This window comes from Brachyhypopomus gauderio, chromosome 12, assembly GCF_052324685.1.
Source record: "Brachyhypopomus gauderio isolate BG-103 chromosome 12, BGAUD_0.2, whole genome shotgun sequence".
Taxonomy (NCBI): Eukaryota; Metazoa; Chordata; class Actinopteri; order Gymnotiformes; family Hypopomidae; genus Brachyhypopomus; species Brachyhypopomus gauderio.
Genome location: NC_135222.1, coordinates 7,632,584 through 7,656,857, shown reverse-complemented (window position 1 = coordinate 7,656,857; position 24,274 = coordinate 7,632,584). Strand labels below are relative to the sequence as shown.

Genomic DNA, 24,274 nt, shown 5'->3' with positions numbered 1-24,274 from the left:
TGTGTGTGTGTGTGTGTGTGAGGGCAGAGGGCATCTGCAGGGAGGAGAGCGTGGTGCAGTGAGCTTGTCCTCCTACGCCGCTGCGTTTCTGTTTAATTATGCTGCGGTTGTGTAGTGCTGGTTGTCCTGCTCGTGTCCCGCTGACTGACACCTTCTCCCCTCCTTCAGCTCACATTTGTCTAATGACTTGCTGGCTTCATACGGCCCGTTCTGCAAACGCTGCTAATGTGGATAAATACCTTCCAGAGAACTCATTTCTCTTTCTCCCCCATCCTGCCCCCCCCAACCCTTTTCTCTCCCCTGTAGAAAACACGAAGGTACCTCTGCAAAGGTCACGGTCTCGGCAGAATATCAATTTTGGCTGTGCGCGACCCTCAGCTTCCAGGGGGGCTCATTACGAGAGTGAGGCGCGTCCACGCGAGGCGGGTCCACGTGAGGCGCGCGGCACGACCATGCCACCTACCCGCGAACAGGAGAGACCCCGGGAGAGACAGAAGGAGCAGACCCCTCCAAAAGACCCGCCCAGCGCGGACATCGGAGTGGAGGCTCTCCTCGCCCGCCTGCGTGCACTGTGACCTCCGCCCTTCCATCAACTCCACCGGGTCCCCATGTCACCGCACACTGCACACAGAACATGAGAAAAGTCTTAATAATGAAGCTGTCCATGCACAGGCCCTGCCCCTTCATACCATTAACACAGTGTCTGATTCTGATCCTGTGCTGGGCAGACAGGAGTGTCTGATTCTGATCCTGTGCTGGGCAGACAGGAGTGTCTGATTCTGATCCTGTGCTGGGCAGCTCTTGGGCCTCACTTATCCCTTAGCCAAGAGGCCCCGAATTAAAAAAAACATGAAAGCATTTGTTTTGAAATCCACATTTAAAGTTTACACAGTAAATTGGCCAGAGACCAGTAGTACAGTCAAAGGGCTTTTGTGATGTTAAAATGGCAAGACTACACACTGGTTTTTAAGACTACAAGATGTCTTAACTATGCATGTGATCAGTTGTATATGCACATTTTTTACACACACACATTGTTCTATGTGTAGATATAACAAATGAGATTTCGTAGTCAGTAAATTGATGATAATCATCAATAATGATAATAATCACAGCTTACATCACACCACAACCAGGCGCCACCTGGCTTTGGGTTTGTTTTTTTTCTAGAACCTAGCAGACCTTCTCAATTGGTCAGGCAATCTGTAGGTAACGTACAGTTAGTTAATTTCTTTCATTGATTGAAACTAATTCATTAAGAATGGTTTAATAAAGGTTGGTCCCTGAATTTTTAAGGGTGATATCTGTAATTGTCCTGATGATTACAAACTGGGCTCTCAGGTCACTGTGCCATGTGTGTAACGTTCATCACAGCACTTATGTTCATGATAGGAACAGCCCTCACAGTTCTTTTTTGTGTTATTTTTGTGTTATTTCCAGCCTTGTATAGCAATCTGCTTTAGCTTTGACAGGAACAATGTCATTGTGTGCCTTATCATGTATCTTTAAATCTTTAATACATATAAATCTGTATATCCTTGATCTTTGGTACTTAAGTAATCATAAGAAAACAAGTGCTTGATTATCTCCCATTGCAGCGTTTGCAGTGCGAGGACTGTGGCTCCCCATTCTGAGGTTCTTAAGAGCAGCTGACGGGGCAGAGAGAACAAATAGTCTCAGTCACTTCAGCATATAAAGGCTTCACCAATTTTGCATTCTGTTTTTGTGCAACACATTTCTCTCATTTTCTTTCCTCAAGGGTGACAACTCCCTTTCTCAAAACCTTCCATTTCACTTTGATATTCCTTTAGTTTCCATCGATTTGACCACCATTCCTGTTTATCAGAATGTCTTTCCTTCAGTTTATTCTGTGTATTTCTGATGTCATCTTGCTGAATGCAATAGTTTCAGACCTCTCCTCATATTTAAATGCTTCCTTGCAGAGATGTGTTAGTAGACTGTAGTTTGTGTTGCGGGGGGTGTTTTACTATCATTTGCAATAAAGCAGCAGAAACCTGTTTTTGTGTGTTTGTGTGTGTTCATGTTCAGAGGACGGAGGACCCACTCTTTGATGCGCGTGTGTGTGCGTGTGTGTGTGTGTGCGCATGTGTGAGTGTGCGCATGTGTGAGTGTGCGCATGTGTGAGTGTGTGCATGTGTGAATGTGTGCGTGAGTGTGAGTGTGTGTGTGCGCGTGCGTGTGTGCGCGCGTGCGTGTGTGCGCGCGTGTGAGTGTGCGCGCGTGTGAGTGTGCGAGTGTGTGCGTGTGCGCGCGTGTGCGAGTGTATGTGTGTGTGAGTGTGTGTGTGTGAGAGTGTGTGAGTGTGCGCGTTCACTTTTTGCTTTCATTCACTCCCTCAACTGCCCTCCTTATAATCAACAGCACACACCTTTACACCTTTCTCCGTATCTCCTGTTCATTAAGAAATCTCATTTTATGCACCAGCAACTCTCTCTTTCTCTATCTCTGTCTCTCGTGTGTATGCATGAAAGTGTGTGTGCATGCGTGTGCACTGATCAAGTTAGTCAGTCTGGTAAAACCAAAGTGTAAGGGTGAGCTACCTGGTGTGATGGAACACTCTGCTACTGTTTATTGGATTATAAATAATAATTACTGACATTTCCAAAGGTGTGCATTCCGATTTAATTAATCCAAGGGAAATCGGAGTTGTGGGCGGTCTCCAAAGGAACAGTCCCCGCCCCATGTCTTCTTGTTGCTAGTGGGATTCGGAAGTAATTTATGCTGTGATTATTTATATTTGCCTGTGTAGGCAGTGTAAAATGAAACAATGATTGCTAGTGCTGCACCTTCCAGTTCTTAACCTGGGCTTAATTGGATGGCTGTAAAAGGGTGGTGTTAAGATGGTGCTCTGGCACTGCTGCGTCATGCCTCCATTTGCTGTCCCGTGCTTAATTTCTTGGCGGATGACTTGTGCCTCACTCGCAGGCACTGATTGCTGAAGCAGACTCCTCGCAGAGCTAATTTGGCCCATTTGTGCTGTGGATGATGGATCCAGACTGCAGGAGACCTTGTTTTTCAGAATGTCATTCTGAAAGTCCGCCAGCTAAATGTCACACTCCCATAAAGTAGGCTTTTCTTTTTCTTTCTATTCCTTTTTTCTTTTTTCTTTCTCTTTTTTTTTACCAAACGGATTGGAGTTATATGGAACGACATAATGGTACAGGGGCATTAGCACATGCCAGCTAATGGCATAAATAGATCCAAGGTCATGTGATTACACGAATAAGCCTTTTTGTTCTTATGTTTATTTCACTGAAGAAACATTTTGAAAGTTTGCAGATTCCGTTTTTGACCAGCTGGTATTATAACATATGGTGGATACAGTGTTTAGAATTGTAGAAAATGTTTCTTATCGGGTAGCTGTAATTTCTGAAGTAGCTTCTGGTCTGTAAGTTTCCCTAATCCTACACTGTCTGCATGCGTGTGGGCGTGAGTATACATGTCAGTTCCAGACTGCATGTAGCATTCAACTTCCTAAGGAATGCAGCAGGCCTTTCATCATTTACCGTCACTGTGCAAAGTCACTGCAGCATGTTCCCCTCTGCGTGAGCGGAGTGCAGACTGAGGGTTTCAGCAGTACTGTCTACAGTGGTCTCCTCTGTTTCAGAACCACGGACAGCAGCAGTACCACCACCCTTTTCTATGTTTCAGCACCATGGACAGCAGCACAGTCCCCACACTGGTCTCTGTTTTGGTGCTATGGCCAGCAGTACCACCACGATGTTCAGGTTGTTTCAGCACCATGGACAGGAGCACTGTCCCCACAGTGGTCTCCTCTGTTTCAGCACCATGGACAGCAGCAACATCTCCACAGTGTTTTTTGTTTCTGCACCATGGACAGAAGCTGTTTCCCCACAGGTGGTCTCCTTTAATTCAGCACCTCGGACAGGGGCACCAACAAGGGAAATCCACCATCACTTCTATTACAACAATGTGCTAAGGGGCTGTAACTGTAGCATTACTGCATCCTCCCACTGCTACAGTGGCGTGACAAAGGTAGAGGAGAGAATGTGTTATGCTGTAGAGAGCACAGTTAACCCTTCCCACTAACTTCCTCTTTCACACTTGCTCAGATAGACACTGAGCCCCAAACGGAACCATCATATAATAAATTACTGTACACTGGTTCTTTTAAAATGTTAAATCGGCCTGTGTGACTCTAGTCCTTCTGATTTCCCTCGCTGCAGAGTTTAGTATTAACCTTAGCCTAATACACCTGATCCAATTATTCAGGGCTTTCAGTACCATTTGAACAGCAAAGCAGAACTGAGTATCATTGTATCAAAGTAAACTGCAGAGTCTAATGGACAAACCCTGGTGATGTGTCCAGGAGTTGACTGTAATGTGCAATATGAGTGGAGTTCACTATAAACCTGTTGGCTGAGGTATCTGGAGATGTACTGGATTTTTTTTTCCAGTCAGTTCTTTAAAGCAAAAGAATCAGACAAAGTTGTATTGTTTGTCCAGTGAGGGTTTGTACAATGGGAGATAACAGGACACACATTATAACTGTTTTGCTCCCTGTGCCAGAGTCATTCTGCTAGTGTCTAGAGGTCTTAGGTCTTCACCGCTCTTGCGTTTGTTGTTTTCACACTAAAAAACTAAAATAGATATTTTTTGTTTGCCGGCTGATCAAAGTATTGATGAATGTATGAAGCAGATCCCGAGATCATATCAGACAAATGTGTATTCTTTGCTGATCGTATATGCAAAGAGATGATGAGGCTTTTTCTTCATCCAATACAGCATTTACATACAGTACATACAGCATTTAATTTATTTCATAGTAACAACTGTTGGTCCAGCAGTTGGCCCAGCTCCAAAGATGGTGGGGTTGAGAGAGGGATGTAACAGAATTAGAGGATAAAGACTCTTGTTTTTTAATTCTTTTAATTTTTTTTATTTTAATACACCCTTCCATTGTAAAGCAAGTCATTCCCCTTGTGTACACTGTGCAGAACTTTTCGTTATTATACACCCATTTCCCATTGGTAAGAAAGCTCTTGTGTTTCCTCAGTGATGTCATCTCCACTGACCTGAATTCAGTCGCATGAGCCAAACTGGCTGGATATGCTGACAAACTGGAATTCTGGGGAAATAACTCGACATTTTCTGCTCAGATAAATATCAAAGGAAAAAAGTGAGCAAATTCTGCAATGTGTGCTGTAGCAACAGTGCACATATTGTGTTGGGGTAAAAGCTTACGTCTTATGGAAATACAAATGGAGCAGAAATCCATGGCTTCATGTGACGACTCTTGACTTTTCGCATTTTAAAAACATTCTTGCGACACTGTTGGATGTGACCAAGGGCCATTTCCTCCTGAGGGTTGAGGATGTGATGGATTTTTCTTTGATCACAGTAATTCAGGTTGCAAGTCAAGATTTCACCATTGTGACTTGGCCCCTTACACTTGAAACTGCAAATGGAAGGATTGGGTTCTTCCTCCGTCTACAACACCGGAGGATACGAATGTTTGAGGGTGTAGCACGGGCATAAAGTCATGTCTGCGTGAAGTGGAAATCAGCGTGAGACATGGCTGACATGTCTGTGATGCAGATACTCTGTATGAATATGAATTAATGTGTGTATGTATGTGTGTGTGTACTCTTTGCATTATTCAAGGTCTTAAAACAGCATCATTTGGCAGGAAATATCAGTAGTTTAGGAAATAAAACAAAAGGGTTATTCTGCTCAAACACAGACAGTAAAAGCAGATTAAAGCAGTCCATATACACAACAAACAACTCTTCACTTTCTTGATTTAGATTATTAAAACGTGTGTTTTCCTTTTACTGATATATACAAATGATTGTTTTCACATGAGCATCTGAAAACATTTCCTTTTTTCTGGTCGCTTTGTGAGTTTTAATTTACCTGAATTTGCATGTATTTGAGATTTTTTCCCCCCCCATTTCTTTTTGACCATCTCAACAGTTGGACATGAATCTAGCGGACAGACGGGCTTTCAGTAACAAAGTGAAGGTCTGGCTATTCTGCTACATTAGTCCTCCCAAGCACAGGCTGTCGAGCAGCAGAGGGGAGGTGGCCACGGACATCTGTTGATTCTGGACGCAACGTGATGAGATCCAAGCCGCCGTCACCAGAACAGTCCACACAGCACAGAGGGAGAGGAACACAGTCACCAAAGGAATAGAGCAGGAATGTACTAAGTAAATACCTCTCTCCCAAACCTACCCCCACACCAGCCCCCTGTATCTAACAGTTGTGCCGTAAGTGTGTTTGTGTTGCAAAGAGAAGCGGAACATATTGTCTGACAGATTGCAGCCTGCTCAGTCTTAATTGGAGATGGAGGGAAGACATGGGCTTGGACAAGCGGCGCTGATTCTGGGTCAGATGCTGTTCAGCTGTAATTACTAAAATGCATCTTTCCTTTTGGCCTGGTGCTGCTCTGTGATGAAGTTAGCAGACGAATGTATCGATCTTGCTCAGAGTCAGAATATGAGGTCACGTTAGCCGTTCCAAACCCAGCCAAACAATTTTGATCGCCGTGGACCGACGGGCAGAGAAGACTGCAGTCAAAAATTTTGCTTTTGTCTTCTCTGTGGTGTATGGTGTCTTGTAATCTGTGATTATTATTCAGTTCCATTATATCAGATTAAGGTCAACAAATGAAACCCATCCATCATCTCCTCTATCTGTACCGCTGTCTTTTGTTTTCTCATTTCGTTGTTTCCCTCTGTGCTCGTGTTGTCTCGCTGAGCTTCACAGACCACCACTGTCGCGTCTGGGTGTCATTACGGCAGCTGGGTAATGGGAGACACACGTGGCTGTTAGATCCTGTGAAAGATGTGCGGACAGTGTGTCCTACCTGCCAGTCTTACTCTCGCCTCTGCAGTCTGCTCTCCGCTCACTCACTCACTCACACTTCACCCAGGCCCTGTGTCTGCCCACTAATTACACTGGGATAAAGTCTAAAAGACACTGAATGTACTGCTACTCCCTAGACTCCAGCAGACGCTTTAATGTTTAGGAAGATCTGGTGAAGTGGCTGGAAATCAGAATAACTGCCTCTGTTCTCTTGGACGGAGTAACTGCCTCTGTTCTCCAGGAAGTGTTTATTTATTTTTTCTTACGTATCTTTGTTCTGATTGGGTAATGTCCGTCCATGTCCGAGAGAGCAGCAGTTGGCTCTTGGAGTCCAGGCTGGGTCAGTGATTCTCCTGTTACTCTGTGAGTCTGGTGCTCTGTTTGGTCTGTAGCCTCCCTTGTTAGGAGAGCTCAGCATCTCCTGTGCTGCCCTGACTGCCCTTCTCTCTCTCTCTCTCTCTCTCTCTCTCTCTCTCTCTCTCTCTCTCTCTGTCTCTCTCTCTCTCTCTCTGTCTCTCTCTCTCTCTCTCTCTCTGTCTCTCTCTCTCTCTCTCTCTCTCTCTCTCCCTGTTAGTGCTCAGCTCGGCCCCTTCCTCCCTCCACGGGGTTTGTTTTCTACCTCCTGCAGCTGCTGCTCTGCTCACACACCTGAAATCATGTTTCCTCCTGGATTGATCACTGCTCTGACCTTCCCTACTGATGCCCTCCTCCCGTCAGCTCTCCTGGCCTTATTTTACCCCGCTTCCTTCTTCCGGATCACTTTCCCTGACACTGGAAAACTCCTCTTGCCATTTGCCTTGAGCTATCTCCCACCCCAGGTCCTCAGGCCCAGATCCACAGACAGACTCGTGTTTGACGATCGACTTCTCAGAGCCCTCTGGAACTTTTTCAAGCCCTTTTCACCTTGAAACGCCACTTCATGGAATCTTCTCACCTTCTTCGTCTCAGTGTTGGCAAGAGTGATGAGGTGTGGAGCTCATGTCGCACCTGTAGGGTCCAGAGATCGGTCGCCTTGGCCTTCCTGATGGAGCTGCTGGGACCGACCTGCTCTGCTCAAACGCTCTCGCTCACGAGGGCTTGAGGTCAAGGGTTGATCAAGGTCAAGGGTCGAGGGCTCGAGGAGGGAACATGGCCTTGATCTTGATGGGCAGCAGTATGAACTACAGGAACAAAGTCTCATGTTTAGCTTCTCAGGTCTGGTCTAGTCGTACTGGAACTGAAAATACAAATACTGACGTTTATTCGAATTACAAAATGTAAATAAAATAAATAAATAATTACCAATTAGACCTCAGTAGTCCCTAAACGTTTCTCAAAATTCAATACAGCCCAGAAAATTTAATAAACCTCTCTGAAAACCCAGTTAGACTTAATAACACTCTAATAAACAAAATACAGTGTCATGCATTGAAATAAACAACCAGCAACATTCACTCCCTTCAGCAAAATACAGTTCCAGCTGTATGTGGGTGAAAGTTCTTTTAAGCACTTATAAGGTTGGGGCACCATTTTGGGGCACTCACGCAAATCCCAAAGCAGAAAATGATTCAGTGAGTCACAAAAGTTGTTTGAAGAGATTCTCACAGGTTCACGGAGCTCACAGGGGAATCGATTCCGTGTCTATGATGCTGGTGATCATGAATATACTCCAGATTCATGAATCTCACTTGTGTTTGGCTATAGCAGCAGTCAGGGTTGCTCCGGTCTGCCGGCGTCACGTAGCGTACGAAGATCAGGATGCACTTGTGTACAACTGTACAACTGATGCACTAAGCCGGGTGGAGTTCAGCAGACATGGCCTCTCATGACACATCAGGGTCCTGCTCTTCTGCTCTCGTCCTGATCAGTGTCCTGCTCTCCCGCTGTAGTGGATCTAGACTCCCTGATCATCTCAAACCTGCTGTGGAAGCTGTTGCTACATTAACAGTTTTGTAACAAAGTCGAGTGAAAGCAGTTTCAGCCTCACGTTCTCTGCCAGCCTCCTTGAGTCGCACAAAGAAGGAGCGGTGAGTCATATCAAAAGTGGGAAAGGTGTGTGTGTGTGTGTGTGTGTGTGTGTGTGTTGACATCCTCTCTGATGTGGGGGAGAGATTCAGGCAGGGTTCTGGGACAGGGTCACGCTGCACACTGTGTTTCAGAAGACCATTACAAAGGGATGAGGAGGTCCGGACCAGGTGGGTGTGTGTTGAGTGGGTGAGTGGGTTTATGGGTGTGTGTTGAGTGAGTCTAGGGTGGGTGTGTGTTGAGTGAGTAGGGTGGGTGTGTGTTGAGTGGGTCTAGGGTGGGTGTGTGTTGAGTGGGTCTAGGGTGGGTGTGTGTTGAGTGGGTCTAGGGTGGGTGTGTGTTGAGTGGGTCTAGGGTGGGTGTGTGTTGAGTGGGTCTAGGGTGGGTGTGTGTTGAGTGGGTCTAGGGTGGTTGTGTGATGAGTGGGTCTAGGGTGGGTGTGTGTTGAGTGGTGGGTCTAGCCTGAGATAACGAGCATCTGCTTTGAATACATACTGTCACATTTACTGCAACGCTAGCATTATTTCATTTGTGGTGTTGATAACTGTCTCTACTATTGTGAAGTGTTAACCTTTTTGAATGTAAAAAGAATGTCTGAATGGCCATTCTCTCTCTCTCTCTCTCTCTCTCTCTCTCTCTCTCTCTCTCTCTCTCTCTCTCCCCACTTCCGTTTCTGCTGACTGAGAGGCCAGTAATTCACACACGGTGGAGCGGGGCAGAGGGGAATGTTAATGTGAAGTGTCAGCCTTTGATCTCCATGGCAGTGATGCCAGTGACGGGATGCACAGGAGTGTTCCAGCGTGTCTTCAGGGATTCATTATCCTGTTTGTGAGTGATTTTAATGAGGAGGGAGGACCCTGCCCTTGCAAACAGTCAAAACAGCAAACCATTTACGTGGTGTCGCGCACACACCGACGAGCTGTGATTGTTCGATTACTAATTACTGCTTAAGATCCATCAAAATCATTTCCTGTATTGAGCCAAATGAACTGCAGCAGAAGCAGGTAGTTCCTTCCTCACTCGCTCTCTGTCTCTCTCACTCTGTCTCTCACTCTGTGTCTTTCACTCACTCACTCTCTCACTCGTTCATTCATTCTCTAATTTTCTCACCCTGTTTCTCACTCTCTCTATCTGTTACTTGCACTCACTATTGTCTCTCACCGTTTCTCACTCTTTTTATCTCTTACTTTCACTCACTCTCTCTGTCTCACACTTTGTCTCTCACTCTTGCTCCCTCACTCTCTGTCTCTCACTCACTATTGCTCGCGCTCTCTCTGTGTGCATGTGGACATGCTCGTGTGTGAACAGAGAGGGACACAGTGTGAGCCTTTAGGTGAATGAAGGTCTATGCGTGTCGGGCACCGTATGGGAAAGACACAGAGGACACCCGAGTCCTTGAGTGCCGGCTGACCTGGTACATTTCTGCCCCTACTGCTCCGTCCTGCTAGGAAACAGGCTGTTTACTTTCCTGTTGGGATTTGTGCTACCGTGTGTTTCCCCCTACGGCCAAACAGTGTTGTACCGCTCCTGATGGGCTGTTAAAGATCACTCTGTGTTTAGCCTGTAGTCCCTTATTCGTTTAGGTCTTTTACAACACAGCCCACCACCACACACCAGTACATGTGCACTATGTACACTGAAACACAAATAACGTGTGTAGTCTGTGCACAGTAATCATGCTTGTTTTACATTTTTAAACGAAGGTGCACTCACCTTGTCTTTATGAAACATTTAAGCCTGTAGGGTATAACACGTTATAACAACATGAAAAAGCATGTTTTAATACGAGTAAATTCAAATATATTACACTATACAGAGAACTACGTATTAATTACATCCACAAAGACTAACTATGGGCCCCAGAGGGTTAATGTAGAAAACCTGTGGTAGCGGGTGTAGCGCAGAGTACATGGTGTAGTGCTGGGAAGGTCTACTCTCGGTGGGCTTGTGCAGGGAGGGTGGAGGAGGAGGGGTGGAGGAGAGGTGTAGGAGGGGTGGAGGAGAGGCAGATCAGAGCCAGAACCCCCCCCACTGCTCTCTGGGGTGGCAACCTCTCACCTATGAATGCGCCGCACTCCGACAAACTGCAAATCAAATCACTCCACCACCTACTCAACTTGCCCCCGAAGTTTATAGATATGCATTTAATATTTAACAGACGTAATTCGCCAAGAGCTTCGGATTAGTGGAATGTGCACCAGGAGAAGGAGACGGAGGCTGCAGGGAAGAACAAAATGAGGGCTGATATCAAAAAGATGCATTCTAGACATGTTGGCGAGCAGATCTGAAGGTGCTGCGCTTCAGCTACAGACGGAGCTCAGCGAAAGGGAATTAAACAGGAGGCACCATGGACCATAAGTGTAGGTGGAGCTGATGCCTGAACTCGTTTACCAACCCTCCACATCAACTCCCAATCCCTAAATCCTCCTCTTCTTCTTTTTCTGAGGTGCTATGTAAAACAAGAGATGAATAAACATATTAGCCACATTAATATGTATAGCCATGCCCACATTCTGTAGTACTGGGTTGTCAACCATGCTTTATACCATATAACACTGTTTCCGGTTACTGCACTTAAATGTATTATCAGCGATCCAGCATGTTAAGCTTGTCTGAAATATGGCTTTCACCAGCTATGTAAGCAGCATGGCGTACAGTGAACCATGTGATGCGCCCAATCTCTCCCCCAACACACACACACACAGACACACACACACACACCATATGCAGTGCTGAGGATAGGTAAACCGAAATCAGTGAAACAAACGTTGCCCAATTATATCTCAGTCACAAAACCTAGGTAGGGCAAAAAGAAAAAAAGGGAGGAAAAAAGAACACGTATGCTAATTATATTTCAATTTATGCAAAGCAGTCGTATTGTGAGCAAATCAAAGATCGGTTTGCCATTCAGGTTTTAATGGGTGCCTAATTGCTCCTTTCCCGTTAGTCATAGACCATTCATGCGTAATTAGCCTGTGATTCAGTCTTTGCACAGACGCCACAGAGTGGCTTTGATATGCTCCTTCTGCGTCCTGTGGCAAACGCCGCCTCTGATTCTGAGGAACCAGCACACAGTGTCACTGCTTTGATACTGAAAGAGTGACAGGAAGATAAAGAAGGTTTTGTTTAAGGAAACGTGGTTTGCAGAGAGGGCATTTAGAAATAAAGTCGTTTTTCATTTTGGTATTGATCAGTTCAGGTGAAACTGACACATGGCCTCTTCTTTCTCAAAGCCAATATATAGACTGCTTCACAGAAATGTAAGTCACATAAAATCCATGTCATACAATATCTTCTAATATATCATTTAATATTATTTCTGCTGTTGTGCTATTATTGTAAAATTGTATATGCTTCCTCACATTTAATCACAGCAGAAAATTAATTAATAGCAAAAACGGTGTCCTCTGTATCTCATTCTGACCTGTATCTCATGAGTGTATTCAGTCAGTGCTGGTCTTGTGTTTGTGACATGAAGCAGGTTTTGACCGAGTGGATCCAGAAGCGGTCCAGGAAGATCTCAAATCTCACTGAAGTAAAAAACAGGACACTGGACAATGAACCATACATATAAGTTCACACTAATAGGGAACAAAGCGGTCAGAGATGATCAGATAGTGTGAAGGAAATGTCTTTGTCTTTCGTCTTTTCTGTCTTTCCTGCCTTTCCTTCTTTCTATAATAGCAAATGTTCCTTTATTTCCAACATGGCTCTTACACTAGCTCACTAGCTAATTGTCAGTCTGTCACTCACCAAATTTCTACGCCCTTCTTAAAAGCCTCACCAGGCTGTGTTCACTTTATCCACGTCATAGAGCCCAGTGCTTTAATACCGTGTGTCTGTCCTGGTGTTCACATGAGTGATTGGCTATTGTAAATGGAGGACTCTGAATGGCGGACAAATACTAATGAGGCTGGTCCTATGTTCAGGTCAAATACTAATGAGGCTGGCCCCATGTTCAGGTCTGTAACTGGTCCCACAGAGGGTCATCACTCATCACGTCCATGTGCACCATAACCACAGCAGTGCTTTCCTGTCTCTGTGTTTCTGTGTGATCACTTTGGTGAAAAACTACAGAACTCAAAGAAGAATGAGAGCGAGCTTGTTTTCTCCTTCCATGTTTTCTAAATATATCCTTCATTTGATGGTGTGTGTGCGTGTGTGTGTGTGTGTGTGTGTGTGTGTGTGTGTGTGTGTGTGTGTTCAAAGGGGCAAACAGCAGTTGTTTATGACAGTCACAGTCCAAATGAGCAGGGACGACTGCCCTTTGTACTGCTGATAACAGATCTTGTTGAGCAACATTACTGTGCATATGGCCAGTCTGTCCTGAGGCTGTGTGTGTGTGTGTGTGTGTGTGTGTGTGTGTGTGTTTACATGTTTGTCTGCGTCTACATGCACGGGTGCATACACATTTTTGAGTTGATGACCTTACCAAGGGAATAAAGCTGAACACACACACACTCATATCCGTCTATTTTCTTGACGCAGAAGCACCACCGTTGGCTCTGAAATGCAACAGGACTGAAGGTGAGGACATGCCAAGTGTCCTGCTCCTCTGTCCTGCTGCGGGACGTGTTCACGCCCAAATAAGAAGGCACCCAGTTCACATTTACATCAAGGACACACACTTTCACACGCAAGTCCTGTTAGGATATACGAGATGTCCTGTTAGGATATACGAGATGTCCTGTTAGAATGTACGAGATGTCCTGTTAGGATATATCAGGTGTCTTGTTAGCGTAGGCTTATACAGCCCTCTAATGCAGTGAGTGTTTGTGGGTATTGGTTTTCATATATATTCAAGGTGTGCTGTGTAATGGCTAGCAGACTAGCAGAACGCCATTCTGGGTGGAATATGCCACCTGTTTGTCTGCAGGGCTGGCAGTGGTGTGTCCCGATATTCCTGGGATGTATGTTTCTTCTCTGATCACGGCAGGCCTGTGACAACCAGCTGCACCTTCACTCAGATCCCACGCTGCCTGTTATTTTCCAGAATGCGGTGTGGAAAATGAGTGATAGTTGTTATTATTGTGGCTTGTTGTGAGCGAGCCACTATCACTGACACATCTGTAAAGACAGGGTGGTGGTTGTGAGGAGAAGAGGAAAGAGATTCGGGCTAGACTCCCAAATCTTGATAAGCGATCCGTCGGAACCGACACGAGCTGATAGTGTTGGGGGCGATGACGGGTGCTGTGTCAGATACGTGTGCGCTGGCATGTGTGTGTGGGTGTGTGTTTGTGTGGGTATCCATTTTATCTTAACCGAAATCAGTGCTGTATTCAGCATCAATCCCCTCTTGCTGTAGATATGAAGGTTTTTTTTTGGTGGGGGGGTGGGGGTTAAGATGGAGAAAGGGTTCACGAGCTGAAGTTTTCCATCTTGTGGCCCAGAGTGAGACAGCCTAGAGCAAGATAGCACATTGCAGACAGCACCAGCAGGCTACTGCGCCTGGTTACACACAACAGGTCAACTGGGGCTCACTGTTGGGGAGATGGGAGATACAGTATGAAGAGAGCTACTTAAAGGAGACCTCAATCTTCCTGAAACCTCGCCTCAGGTGCTAACTGCAGCGTGGAGCCCGGCCGTCGGACGCTATACTCAGCGGAGCACGCTGCCTTTCCTCAGAAAACGCTTCTATTATTTATTAATGTGCCCTCCGCATTAAGATATTGTTTGTAATTTTTCTTTCAAGCTACTGTTTTCATACAAAGGGTTACATGGCGAGAAAGCGGGTGCCGTACAACTGAGTTTTCGAAGGATTGTAAACGCACTGCTACTCTACAGCTACTAAACGGTGCAGAACAAACAGAACCCTCGGCTGGACCGGAGCGTGCAGTGTAGCACGCTCAGAGGCGCTTCGGGACGTGTTTGTATTGTTCGTAAGAAAAGGAAATAAATCCTCGTTCCAAAAGTTTTTGAGCTCCCGTGTCATGAGCGGCAGGCGTTTTGTGTGAGCGGGTGCCTCCCTGCCTGTTTCCTGGTTGAGGCTTTATCTCTCTAACTTTTGCTCTTTTGTGTCTTGTTGTCATAGGTCCTCTGGTCCGCCATCTTGTTTCACCTAAATCCTTGGCTGCAGTGTTTCTTCAAGCTCTCGGGCTGTCTCTCCTCTTCCCACCCACACGTGTTGACTGTGAGTTTATCAGTGTTTGGCCAGACCGTCAGACTCATGCTTCTGAAACACACACACACACACAACCCCAGAGCGGTGGACTCTGGTCACAGCTGCACCAGAATACAAACACAGACGCAGGCTGCAGAGGGGAAGAAGACCGAAGCAGGCGGGAAGATGGAGAGTGTGTGAGGACCAGACTCCCCGTTTAAACCACACTCCTTTTCTCCACGCCGCCGGCTTTCCGTCCTCCGCTCATGACGGCCGAGTCTTCCCCGGCAGAGAGATAAACGTTTGTGAGTTGAACAGCGAGGTAAGTGGCCCCTGCAGGAGACCGGGCCCCACCATGAAAGGCACTTCACCTACTCAAGCACTCCGCCCTCTATGAGACCATTTCAAGCACACTGTACTCACCTCTGGGCTTTGCCTCCAAAGGTATAGTGGCATTTATTTATTTATTTGCTAATCATCACTGTTACCTCTTTGCCTGTGCTGCTTCAGCGGGGTTCTTCATAAGTGGGTGTTTCACGGCTGTATCCTGCAGTCACATCCTACCATTGCCAAGTGCATCTAACCGTGCAAACCGTTTAACATGGGTTGAAAATTCTGGCAAATGGGCTTTTGTGTACATGCACAGACGTTCTTTTGGCATCTTTCCTTCGAGGTTCGGAGGGCCGCAGAGGTGTGAGTGCCGCTGGTCTCCATCCAGCAGGACCGGGCGGTCGTGGAGCCCTTCGGACCAAGTGGGTTTGAAGTGAATGACGTTGTATGTACATACTGTATATGTGCCGTTGCATAGAGCCACACACCCCACTCTCCTCTCCTCCTCTCACTGCTGTAGCAGTTGTTCAGCCCAGTGCAGCCGTTCCCCGTTGGGTTCCCAGAGAAGGTGGAATCCGAACCCTTAATCTTCCACGTTATTGAATTAAAGGCTTATATGCACTCTGCCAGTGTGTCACTTATTCCCACCTCAATGGTGTGGCGTTCCGGGTTTCAATTAAGGTGGATCAGTTGCTTAAAGATGGAGACGAGAGCGGCGGCACTCACGGAAGAAAAGCAGTCGCACGTTCGCCGACGTGGGTCACGCACTGGGGAGGATTACATCCTTCACGTTCTCTCTCCCCCCCTCTGGAGAGCTGGACTGTTCTCTCTCCTCCCCTCTTTAGAGCAGGACTCTCCCTCATACACATTACAGGACTCTTGTGTTTGATGCAGGACTGTGTATATTTCCCCCCGTCTCTTCTGCAAGTATTCCTGGCACAAAAAAATAAATAAACTCCTTTGACTCAAGTGCATAAGAGCATCTGCCCATTAATTCTTAATACATCTTCATTGATATTAACATTATGACTGTAGCTGCTGATTCAAATCTGCTGAATGTTTCTCACCGTGATCCTCCAGTTAAAGCCCACGAATCAGGGATGGGTGTGGAAGGCACAGGGTCACATCTATTTATACCTTTGGCAGACGTCCTAATTTACAGGCTGCGTTTTACCTTGTGAAGACACAGAGGGAGACGTGTCCTTTAGTACTGACTGGCAGCTTGCAAATTGTGTTTCAGAATGCTGGAAGAACTTTACTGTACCGACCCTGAACGCAGATGTTACACTTATAAACACACACACGTGAGGCAACTGTGGACAGTAGGAGTGTGTGAATATTCTGATTTGTTGTGACTGCTCAATTGCAGGGACTGACTGGTTTGGAGCACCGTTAGCAGAACAACACTGCGGTTCTGTTTTGGGATACTGGAAGGACTTTGCTGTTCTCTGCCCAGGCACATAAAACATCCCTTCAGTGGATTCGTCTAGGCTGAGGGATTTCTGTAGGAGTACAACAAGCCTGATCTATCCTCCTCACCTAAGCATTTATTTAGCTCTGCCAGCGAGTTGTTTGTCTGTTCATCTTGAGATATGGATCATACTACCAGCACTGAAACTACAGGAAACAAAAATCTATAGGAAACAAAAACTCACTAGAATAGTGGAGAATATCTTTAGCACGTTATTTTAGAGAAATATGGGTAGAGGGGAGAAATCTCTCCAAAGCTAACACTTTCTTTCTCACGCACACAGGCTGCAGTGAGACTACGGCACGCTGTATACGGAAAAGTCTTGTTGTCAAGCAGACATCAGAAGAAGTGTTGGATACACAAAACCTCCCACTGTTGTAACTGCAAGAAATGAAATGAAACATTAAAACGCGGAGAAGATGGGTACGGTCCCTTCATTAGGACCAACTGCATTACTCTTACGTAGGTGGAAACCTGGAAGTGGAAACAATCTCCTGTTCTTGTTCTGATGCTGAAACGGACTCGTGGTGTGAGTCCAGGGAAGGCAGCAGGCGTGTGGCAGGGCGGGGAAGCACTCTGCTGTTATATTCACTATCGCCGGCGATCCATGCTGCAGCTACGTTAATGTGCATTTGATGGAGCCGTGGTTTATGCACAGAGTGGTTTACACATTACAGGCAGGCAATTTTATAAGGGTTACCATATACCCACCCCGTTCTGTTCTGGCCCACATTACTGAAGCTGGAATGATTACTGTAGTCTCAGAACCACAAAATAGATGAATAATTAATAATGCAGCTGTGACTGGATTAGGTCTCCACTAGAGGCATCACGTTGAATAAGGACCCCCTGCAGAGCTGTGGGAGACTGAGTCTGATCGTTCAGTTGCCAAATTTGAGAATTGTTCGATCCCCAGATGCTCTGAGGAGAGGGTGGAGTTGGACTTCAAACTGAGATTCTCCTGCATCAGAAGAGATGGGCAGTTCTGGAAATTTACAAATGGATTTTACAGCATTCTCTTTCAAACTAGCCCTTAAGGAAGTCATATGTTCCTCAATTATTTTAATCCTTATCCTTAAAATTCAATAAAAATTGTACCCGGTGTAGAAGAAGAGACTCACTGGTGTGTCTTTGCATTGCTACGTAGTTATCTCACTTCAGCAGTATGACCCCTAAGGTCGTGAAAGGTCAGCGTCATCATCAAAGCACACACAGATGCCTTCAGGCAGAACTATGCACATGCAGGAATGACACTCCTGCTTCTGGTGGGTGTCTGGGACACAGCTCTGAGTGAACACAGTGGGTTTCTTTAATTGGCCTCTTGTTAATAACTCTGGTTTTAGTGAGAGAAATACTGTATCCTTTTTGCAAGTTAGAACGGAGGTGCTAGTGAAGTTAGAGGTGATGAGAAGGTACAGTAGAAGTTCAGTAAATCCTGAACTAAAGACATTTAAGACATGGACATTTTCTCCTGCTTTTCGCAGCAGGATTGTCTAATATTCCTCTCATTTGTATGAGTCAAGTTTAGCCTAATGAATTTGCCCAGCTCTGTGTGATTAATGGGTCTGACCAGCATCAGCGCAGACCAGACCTACCTGTGGGGTGCTTACAGCATTCCTGAGTGCCAGGAACCACAGGAGCGAGCACCAACGCCCCGGTACCGAGGCCTGCGGCTCAACGCCACACACCCAACTGGTGCGTCTGTCCCATAATAGACGAATTACGGCAGTCCAGATAGCTCACATTTGTTTTCATATTAGATTTACATGGTGGAACGTTTCCTAGTTTACTAACTGATCTCATATCTTGCGGGGGATTGAACTCGCACACATTTCACATCCATTATAATCCAAACACAGAGGGTCTCTGCCAACTCCCTCCATGTGTGTCAAAGGCTGTTTTGTGTCTAAATGTGTGACGGAGTACAAAGGGCTCTTGATGAGTCGCACAGCAGACAGTGGATCTGCACATTAAAGAACTGCAGACAGTGGGTTTATGTACAAAACGGAAAAGTGATTCAGAATATGAGAATATGAGGTGATCGGCATCTTCTAGTGCTGGGAGAATATGGAAAAAATCGAGCTTTATAAATAGAAAAGAACATTTTAGCTAGGAGTAGCACCCAAAATGAATATAAACTCAGGTGTTGTGAATCATTGCTTCCTGGTGTATTCACACAGTGTGAATTGTGTGTTTTCTCCCTGTGATGATGTTGGTTAGCATGCTTGTGCAACAGATGGCATTGCTGGGGGCTTCTGCATCCTGGTGAAATCGTGCCTGTGTAAAACCTTGACCAGAATTCATTCTAACACCTTTTATTTTTGTTCGCGCCGCAAAAATGTTCTCAGCTGAAAATGTTCTTCTGTGGATTTTAGAAGCACATTTTCATTATTGAGTGAAATACTGAATAATCACTGGTTTAAAACCTAATAGATGGCTGCTGGTGAGAGTGAGTGGTTCCCCCTGTAACTGCTCGTCAGTCCTCTCCATGTGTTCGTAGAGACGTGTGCTCCACTCCAACACTCGTTTCTAGTAACGGAGAACAGAATGACAACGGAGATGAAATGCTGTGTCTTCAGCAGGCGAAAGTGTGTCCCAGTCAGTGGATCTGTGCCCATCAGTGTCTGCTTTGGGTTAGCGAAAGTCTGTCTGGGTCGGCCTAAGTGGTAAGAATGGGACAGGTCTTAGACTGGCAACAGACATGTGTAGTAATGCATCAGTCCTAGTTAAACATGCGATAATATATTCATCATTGTCTAGGAAACAGCACGAGTACTGGTTGGGGGGAGGGGGGGGGGGTGTTACCACTCCGTGAGAAACGACACTTATTTTTACCACTCTTCCTCAGACGCCATCCTCTTCTCTGTGCATGGCTGCTCAACACCGTTCTCCGTGACATCGGTACGTCGGTGACTGTGTGGTGCAGAGATGTCAGCCCTAGTTGCCTGGGGAGCATTTGTACCTATACAGCAGTGTTTCTAATCAGTCTCTGCTGAACCAGCCTGCGTTTTTCACCATTTGCCTGCAGTTACCCACGGGCAGTGAGATCTCACATCTGCAGTCCCTCCTGTGTTTCCCGCTCTTTGGAAAAGCCACTTGTAGAGGGCGGATGTCACGTTGGGAGGGGTGGAGTGATTTGGGTTGATTCATGGCCTCATGGGTGGCTTCTCCAATGACTGATTGAGATTTGCCTCCGCCCACCTGCTGAGGCTCCAATGAGGAAGAACCCGGTGGGCTGGACCACAACAGACCCTCCTCTCCTCCTCTCCTCTCCTCCATCTCTCCCTTTTCTCTCAATCACTCATTTTCCTTCTCTCAGGACTCAACATGATCTTTTCATCCCCTCCTTAATCCCCCCCAGCAGGTTCTGGATCTTCTCACCTCGCCGGTCTTCTACTCTTCCACCCTGCTCAGCCCTTCGTCGTGTTCATCCATCACTCCACTCCTCCACTCCTCTCCTGGCCTCTCAGGAGGAATCTGCCTCTCCATCACTGAGAGTGAACTGCTCCTCCTGATTGGAACCAAGAGTCCTCCACACTGCAGAGACCCGTCCCTCATCTTCAGTACCAGTATCCTCCTCATTCTCATTTAAACAGTTCCTACCCCCCCCCCCCCACTGAGGACCTAGTCCAGTATCCTCCTCATTCTCATTTAAACAGTTCCTACCCCCCCCCCTTACTGAGGACCTAGTCCAGTATCCTCCTCATTCTCATTTAAACAGTTCCTACCCCCCCCCCCCCCACTGAGGACCTAGTCCAGTATCCTCCTCATTCTCATTTAAACAGTTCCTACCCCCCCCTCACTGAGGACCTAGTCCAGTATCCTCCTCATTCTCATTTAAACAGTTCCTACCCCCCCCCCCCCCCCTCACTGAGGACCTAGTCCAGTATCCTCCTCATTCTCATTTAAACAGTTCCTACCCCCCCCCCCCCCCTCACTGAGGACCTAGTCCAGTATCCTCCTCATTCTCATTTAAACAGTTCCTACCCCCCCCCTCACTGAGGACCTAGTCCAGTATCCTCCTCATTCTCATTTAAACAGTTCCTACCCCCCCCCCCCCCCCACTGAGGACCTAGTCCAGTATCCTCCTCATTCTCATTTAAACAGTTCCTACTACCCCCCCTCACTGAGGACCTAGTCCAGTATCCTCCTCATTCTCATTTAAACAGTTCCTACCCCCCCCCTCACTGAGGACCTAGTCCAGTATCCTCCTCATTCTCATTTAAACAGTTCCTACCCCCCCCCCCCCCCCCCACTGAGGACCTAGTCCAGTATCCTCCTCATTCTCATTTAAACAGTTCCTACTACCCCCCCCTCACTGAGGACCTAGTCCAGTATCCTCCTCATTCTCATTTAAACAGTTCCTACCCCCCCCCCCCCCCCCTCACTGAGGACCTAGTCCAGTATCCTCCTCATTCTCATTTAAACAGTTACTACCCCCCCCTCACTGAGAATCTAGTCCAGTATCCTCCTCATTCTCATTTAAACAGTTCCTACCCCCCCCCCCCCCCTCACTGAGGACCTAGTCCACTGTCCTTTTCTTCAGTCAACTTTCTCTGCTGTAGGCCCCGGGCACAAAGACGAAAAGAGGAAATATCAGCCTGCCACACAGGACAACTTGAAAGGACAGAGGACACCCTTGTGATTTGTCTACAGTGAATATCACACACACACACACACACACACTTTAGGGCATGCAAGACACGAGTTAAGGACAGTGAGGGCAGACTTACTGGGTGAGGACGACTTTTTCACATGACTTCCTGTTCACTAATGTCAAAACAACAGCAAGAGACAAATGCTGTATCCTCTTGTACGGAGTCACATGACTGATTTGCCCGTCTCCGCACAAGTGCTGCTTCACTGATCTAATGCTTGTATCGCGCACGGACATTTTTAACTAAAGTGAAAAGCTGAGAGTGACTGCTGAAAGGTCACGACCTTTGACCCCTCGCCGCCGATTCTTTTGCACCACACGCCGCCATCTGCGTCCCTCAGAAGCGCTCTGGCCCGTGGTGTTCCATTAGGTTGCCATGGTGATTGATGCGACCCCGGGACGGTTCTCCAGAATCAGCACCGGCGGGTCTGCTGAGCTCCTGCTCTGTGAACGTGTTGCTCCAGCTTCAGCCCACGCTGGACCAGAAGGTGTCCTGCAGTGCGGCTGCCCCGCCCACTCACCTCCTGCTCCTCCGCTGTGAACACCTCCTCCGAGTCTCCAACGCCCCGTCTTTGTCCCGCGTTCGCTTAATTCTTGCTTATGCGGGACAGACCCACTGAGACCGTGGCCTCATTTCCAGGCATGGATGTGAAAATGAGGCGTACAGCATGATCGGATCAGTGTTGGGACGGAGCGGTGGATGTTCCGGGCCAAACAGGACCTGCAGGCCATGCCTGGGAATGGTCGCCTGAGGCAGGGGGAGGGGCCTGGGTCAGGGGGAGGGGCTCCCCGTAGGGGGAGGGTTTTCATATGATGAAGACAGTGTATCCTGTCATAGTAGGTGCTCTTGGAAGACACCTGAGGAAACAAAACCAACACAAATGAAGGATCCCAGAACCCCCTGACCCAGGACACCAGAACCCCCTGACCCAGGACACCAGAACCCCCTGACCCAGGACACCAGGACCCCCTGACCCAGGACACCAGAACCCCCTGACCCAGGACACCAGAACCCCCTGACCCAGGACACCAGGACCCCCTGACCCAGGACACCAGAACCCCCTGATACAGGACACCAGAACCCCCTGACCCAGGACACTAGGAGTCTGCTTTGAACTTGTCAGGGTTTTTACTCTGCGTCTGAAGGGAGTGATTCTCTACAGTTATGCTGTTTCCTCGTAGCTTATTCTTATTCTGTCTGTGTTGTCTGAGTCTGCATTACCTCAGCTCTGACTCTGGGGCTGCGCATTAATAACAGTCCTGTTCTTTAGCAAGGCCATTTACAATGGATGTGGGGGGATGGCTTCAAATGCAAATGCATGTTTAAATGTGACTGATTGTTTCACAGTGCAGAAGCCCCGCCCCCACTCTTGGCCCCTCCCTCTCAGGACTCCTCCCTCTCTCTTACAGATGCGGCAATTTCTATGAAGACACAGTATTATGCATTTAGTGAAAAGGAATCATCAACTTACAAGTCCCAAATCTTAAAGTCAAATTTTTTTTTCCAATTATTTATATTACTTAATATTAGAAATGAAATTGGTGTATGAAGTGGTGGGCAGAAGGAGAGGTTGTTTGGGGGTCTCTGGAATATTTTCAGATGGTTGTGATTTGAGTCTCTCTTAATTATTTATCTGTTTGTATTGTACAATTACTGCTCTGGCTGCCAGTGCAACTTTGACTGGCTCCAATTTAATTACATAAATATTGAATATAATTTTTTTGGTTAAGTGTTTCTGCCCATGTGAGAAGGGCCTAGTTTCATTAAATATTTGTGGTGTAAATAATTTAGAGGACTCTGCCTTCATCAGACGCTTGGACAGGGAAAAAATTACAGAATAAGAACAGACTACACAGTGTCCGCCATGAAAACTGAAATCCATGTTATAAATTGATTATACTGTGAAAATTAAAAGAAACAATCACAGCGGTATCTCTACAGTCAAGGGTGTTTTGTAGTGAGTTAACCCTACAGTCGAGGGTGTTTTGTAGTGAGTAAACTCTACAGTCGAAGGTGTTTTGTAGTGAGTAAACTCTACAGTCGAGGGTGTTTTGTAGTGAGGTAACCCTACAGTCGAGGGTGTTTTGTAGTGAGGTAACTCTACAGTCTAAAGTGTTTTGTAGTGAGGTAACCCTACAGTCTAAAGTGTTTTGTAGTGAAGTAGCCCTACAGATGAGGGTGTTTTGTAGTGAGGTAACCCTATAGTCGAGGGTGTTTTGTAGTGAGGTAACCCTACAGTCGAGAGTGTTTTGTAGTGAGGTAACCCTACAGTCGAGGGTGTTTTGTAGTGAGGTAACACTACAGTCGAAGGTGTTTTGTACTGAGGTAACCCTACAGTCGAGGGTGTTTTGTACTGAGGTAACCCTACAGTCGAGGGTGTTTTGTAGTGAGGTAACCTCACAGTCGAAGGTGTAGGTAACCCTACTGAGGTAACCCTACAGTCGAGGGTGTTTTGTAGTGAGGTAACCCTACAGTCAAAGGTGTTTTGTAGTGAGGTAACTCTACAGTCGAGGGTGTTTTGTAGTGAGGTAACACTACAATCGAAGGTGTTTTGTACTGAGGTAACCCTACAGTCGAGGGTGTTTTGTAGTGAGGTAACCCTACAGTCAAAGGTGTTTTGTAGTGAGGTAACTCTACAGTCGAGGGTGTTTTGTAGTGAGGTAACCCTACAGTCAAGGGTGTTTTGTAGTGAGGTAACACTACAGTCGAAGGTGTTTTGTACTGAGGTAACCCTACAGTCGAGGGTGTTTTGTAGTGAGGTAACCCTACAGTCGAGGGTGTTTTGTAGTGAGGTAACCCTACAGTTAAAGGTGTTTTGTAGTGAGGTAACCCTACAGTCGAGGGTGTTTTGTACTGAGG

At 46.6% G+C, this 24,274-nt stretch overlaps 1 protein-coding gene across 4 annotated transcripts in view; it reads left to right on the top strand.

The window, feature by feature from the left end:
• LOC143528885 (protein diaphanous homolog 3-like) overlaps window positions 1-2,019 on the top strand; it is a 285,913-nt gene extending 283,894 nt beyond the window's left edge. For all 4 annotated transcript variants that reach the window (XM_077024807.1, XM_077024808.1, XM_077024806.1 and 1 more), the window contains one exon: window positions 307-2,019. In XM_077024807.1, the coding sequence (XP_076880922.1) occupies window positions 307-575 (269 nt within the window). In that variant the 3' untranslated portion in view covers window positions 576-2,019. The remainder of the gene's footprint in view (window positions 1-306) is intronic.
• Window positions 2,020-24,274: the final 22,255 nt, after the last annotated feature.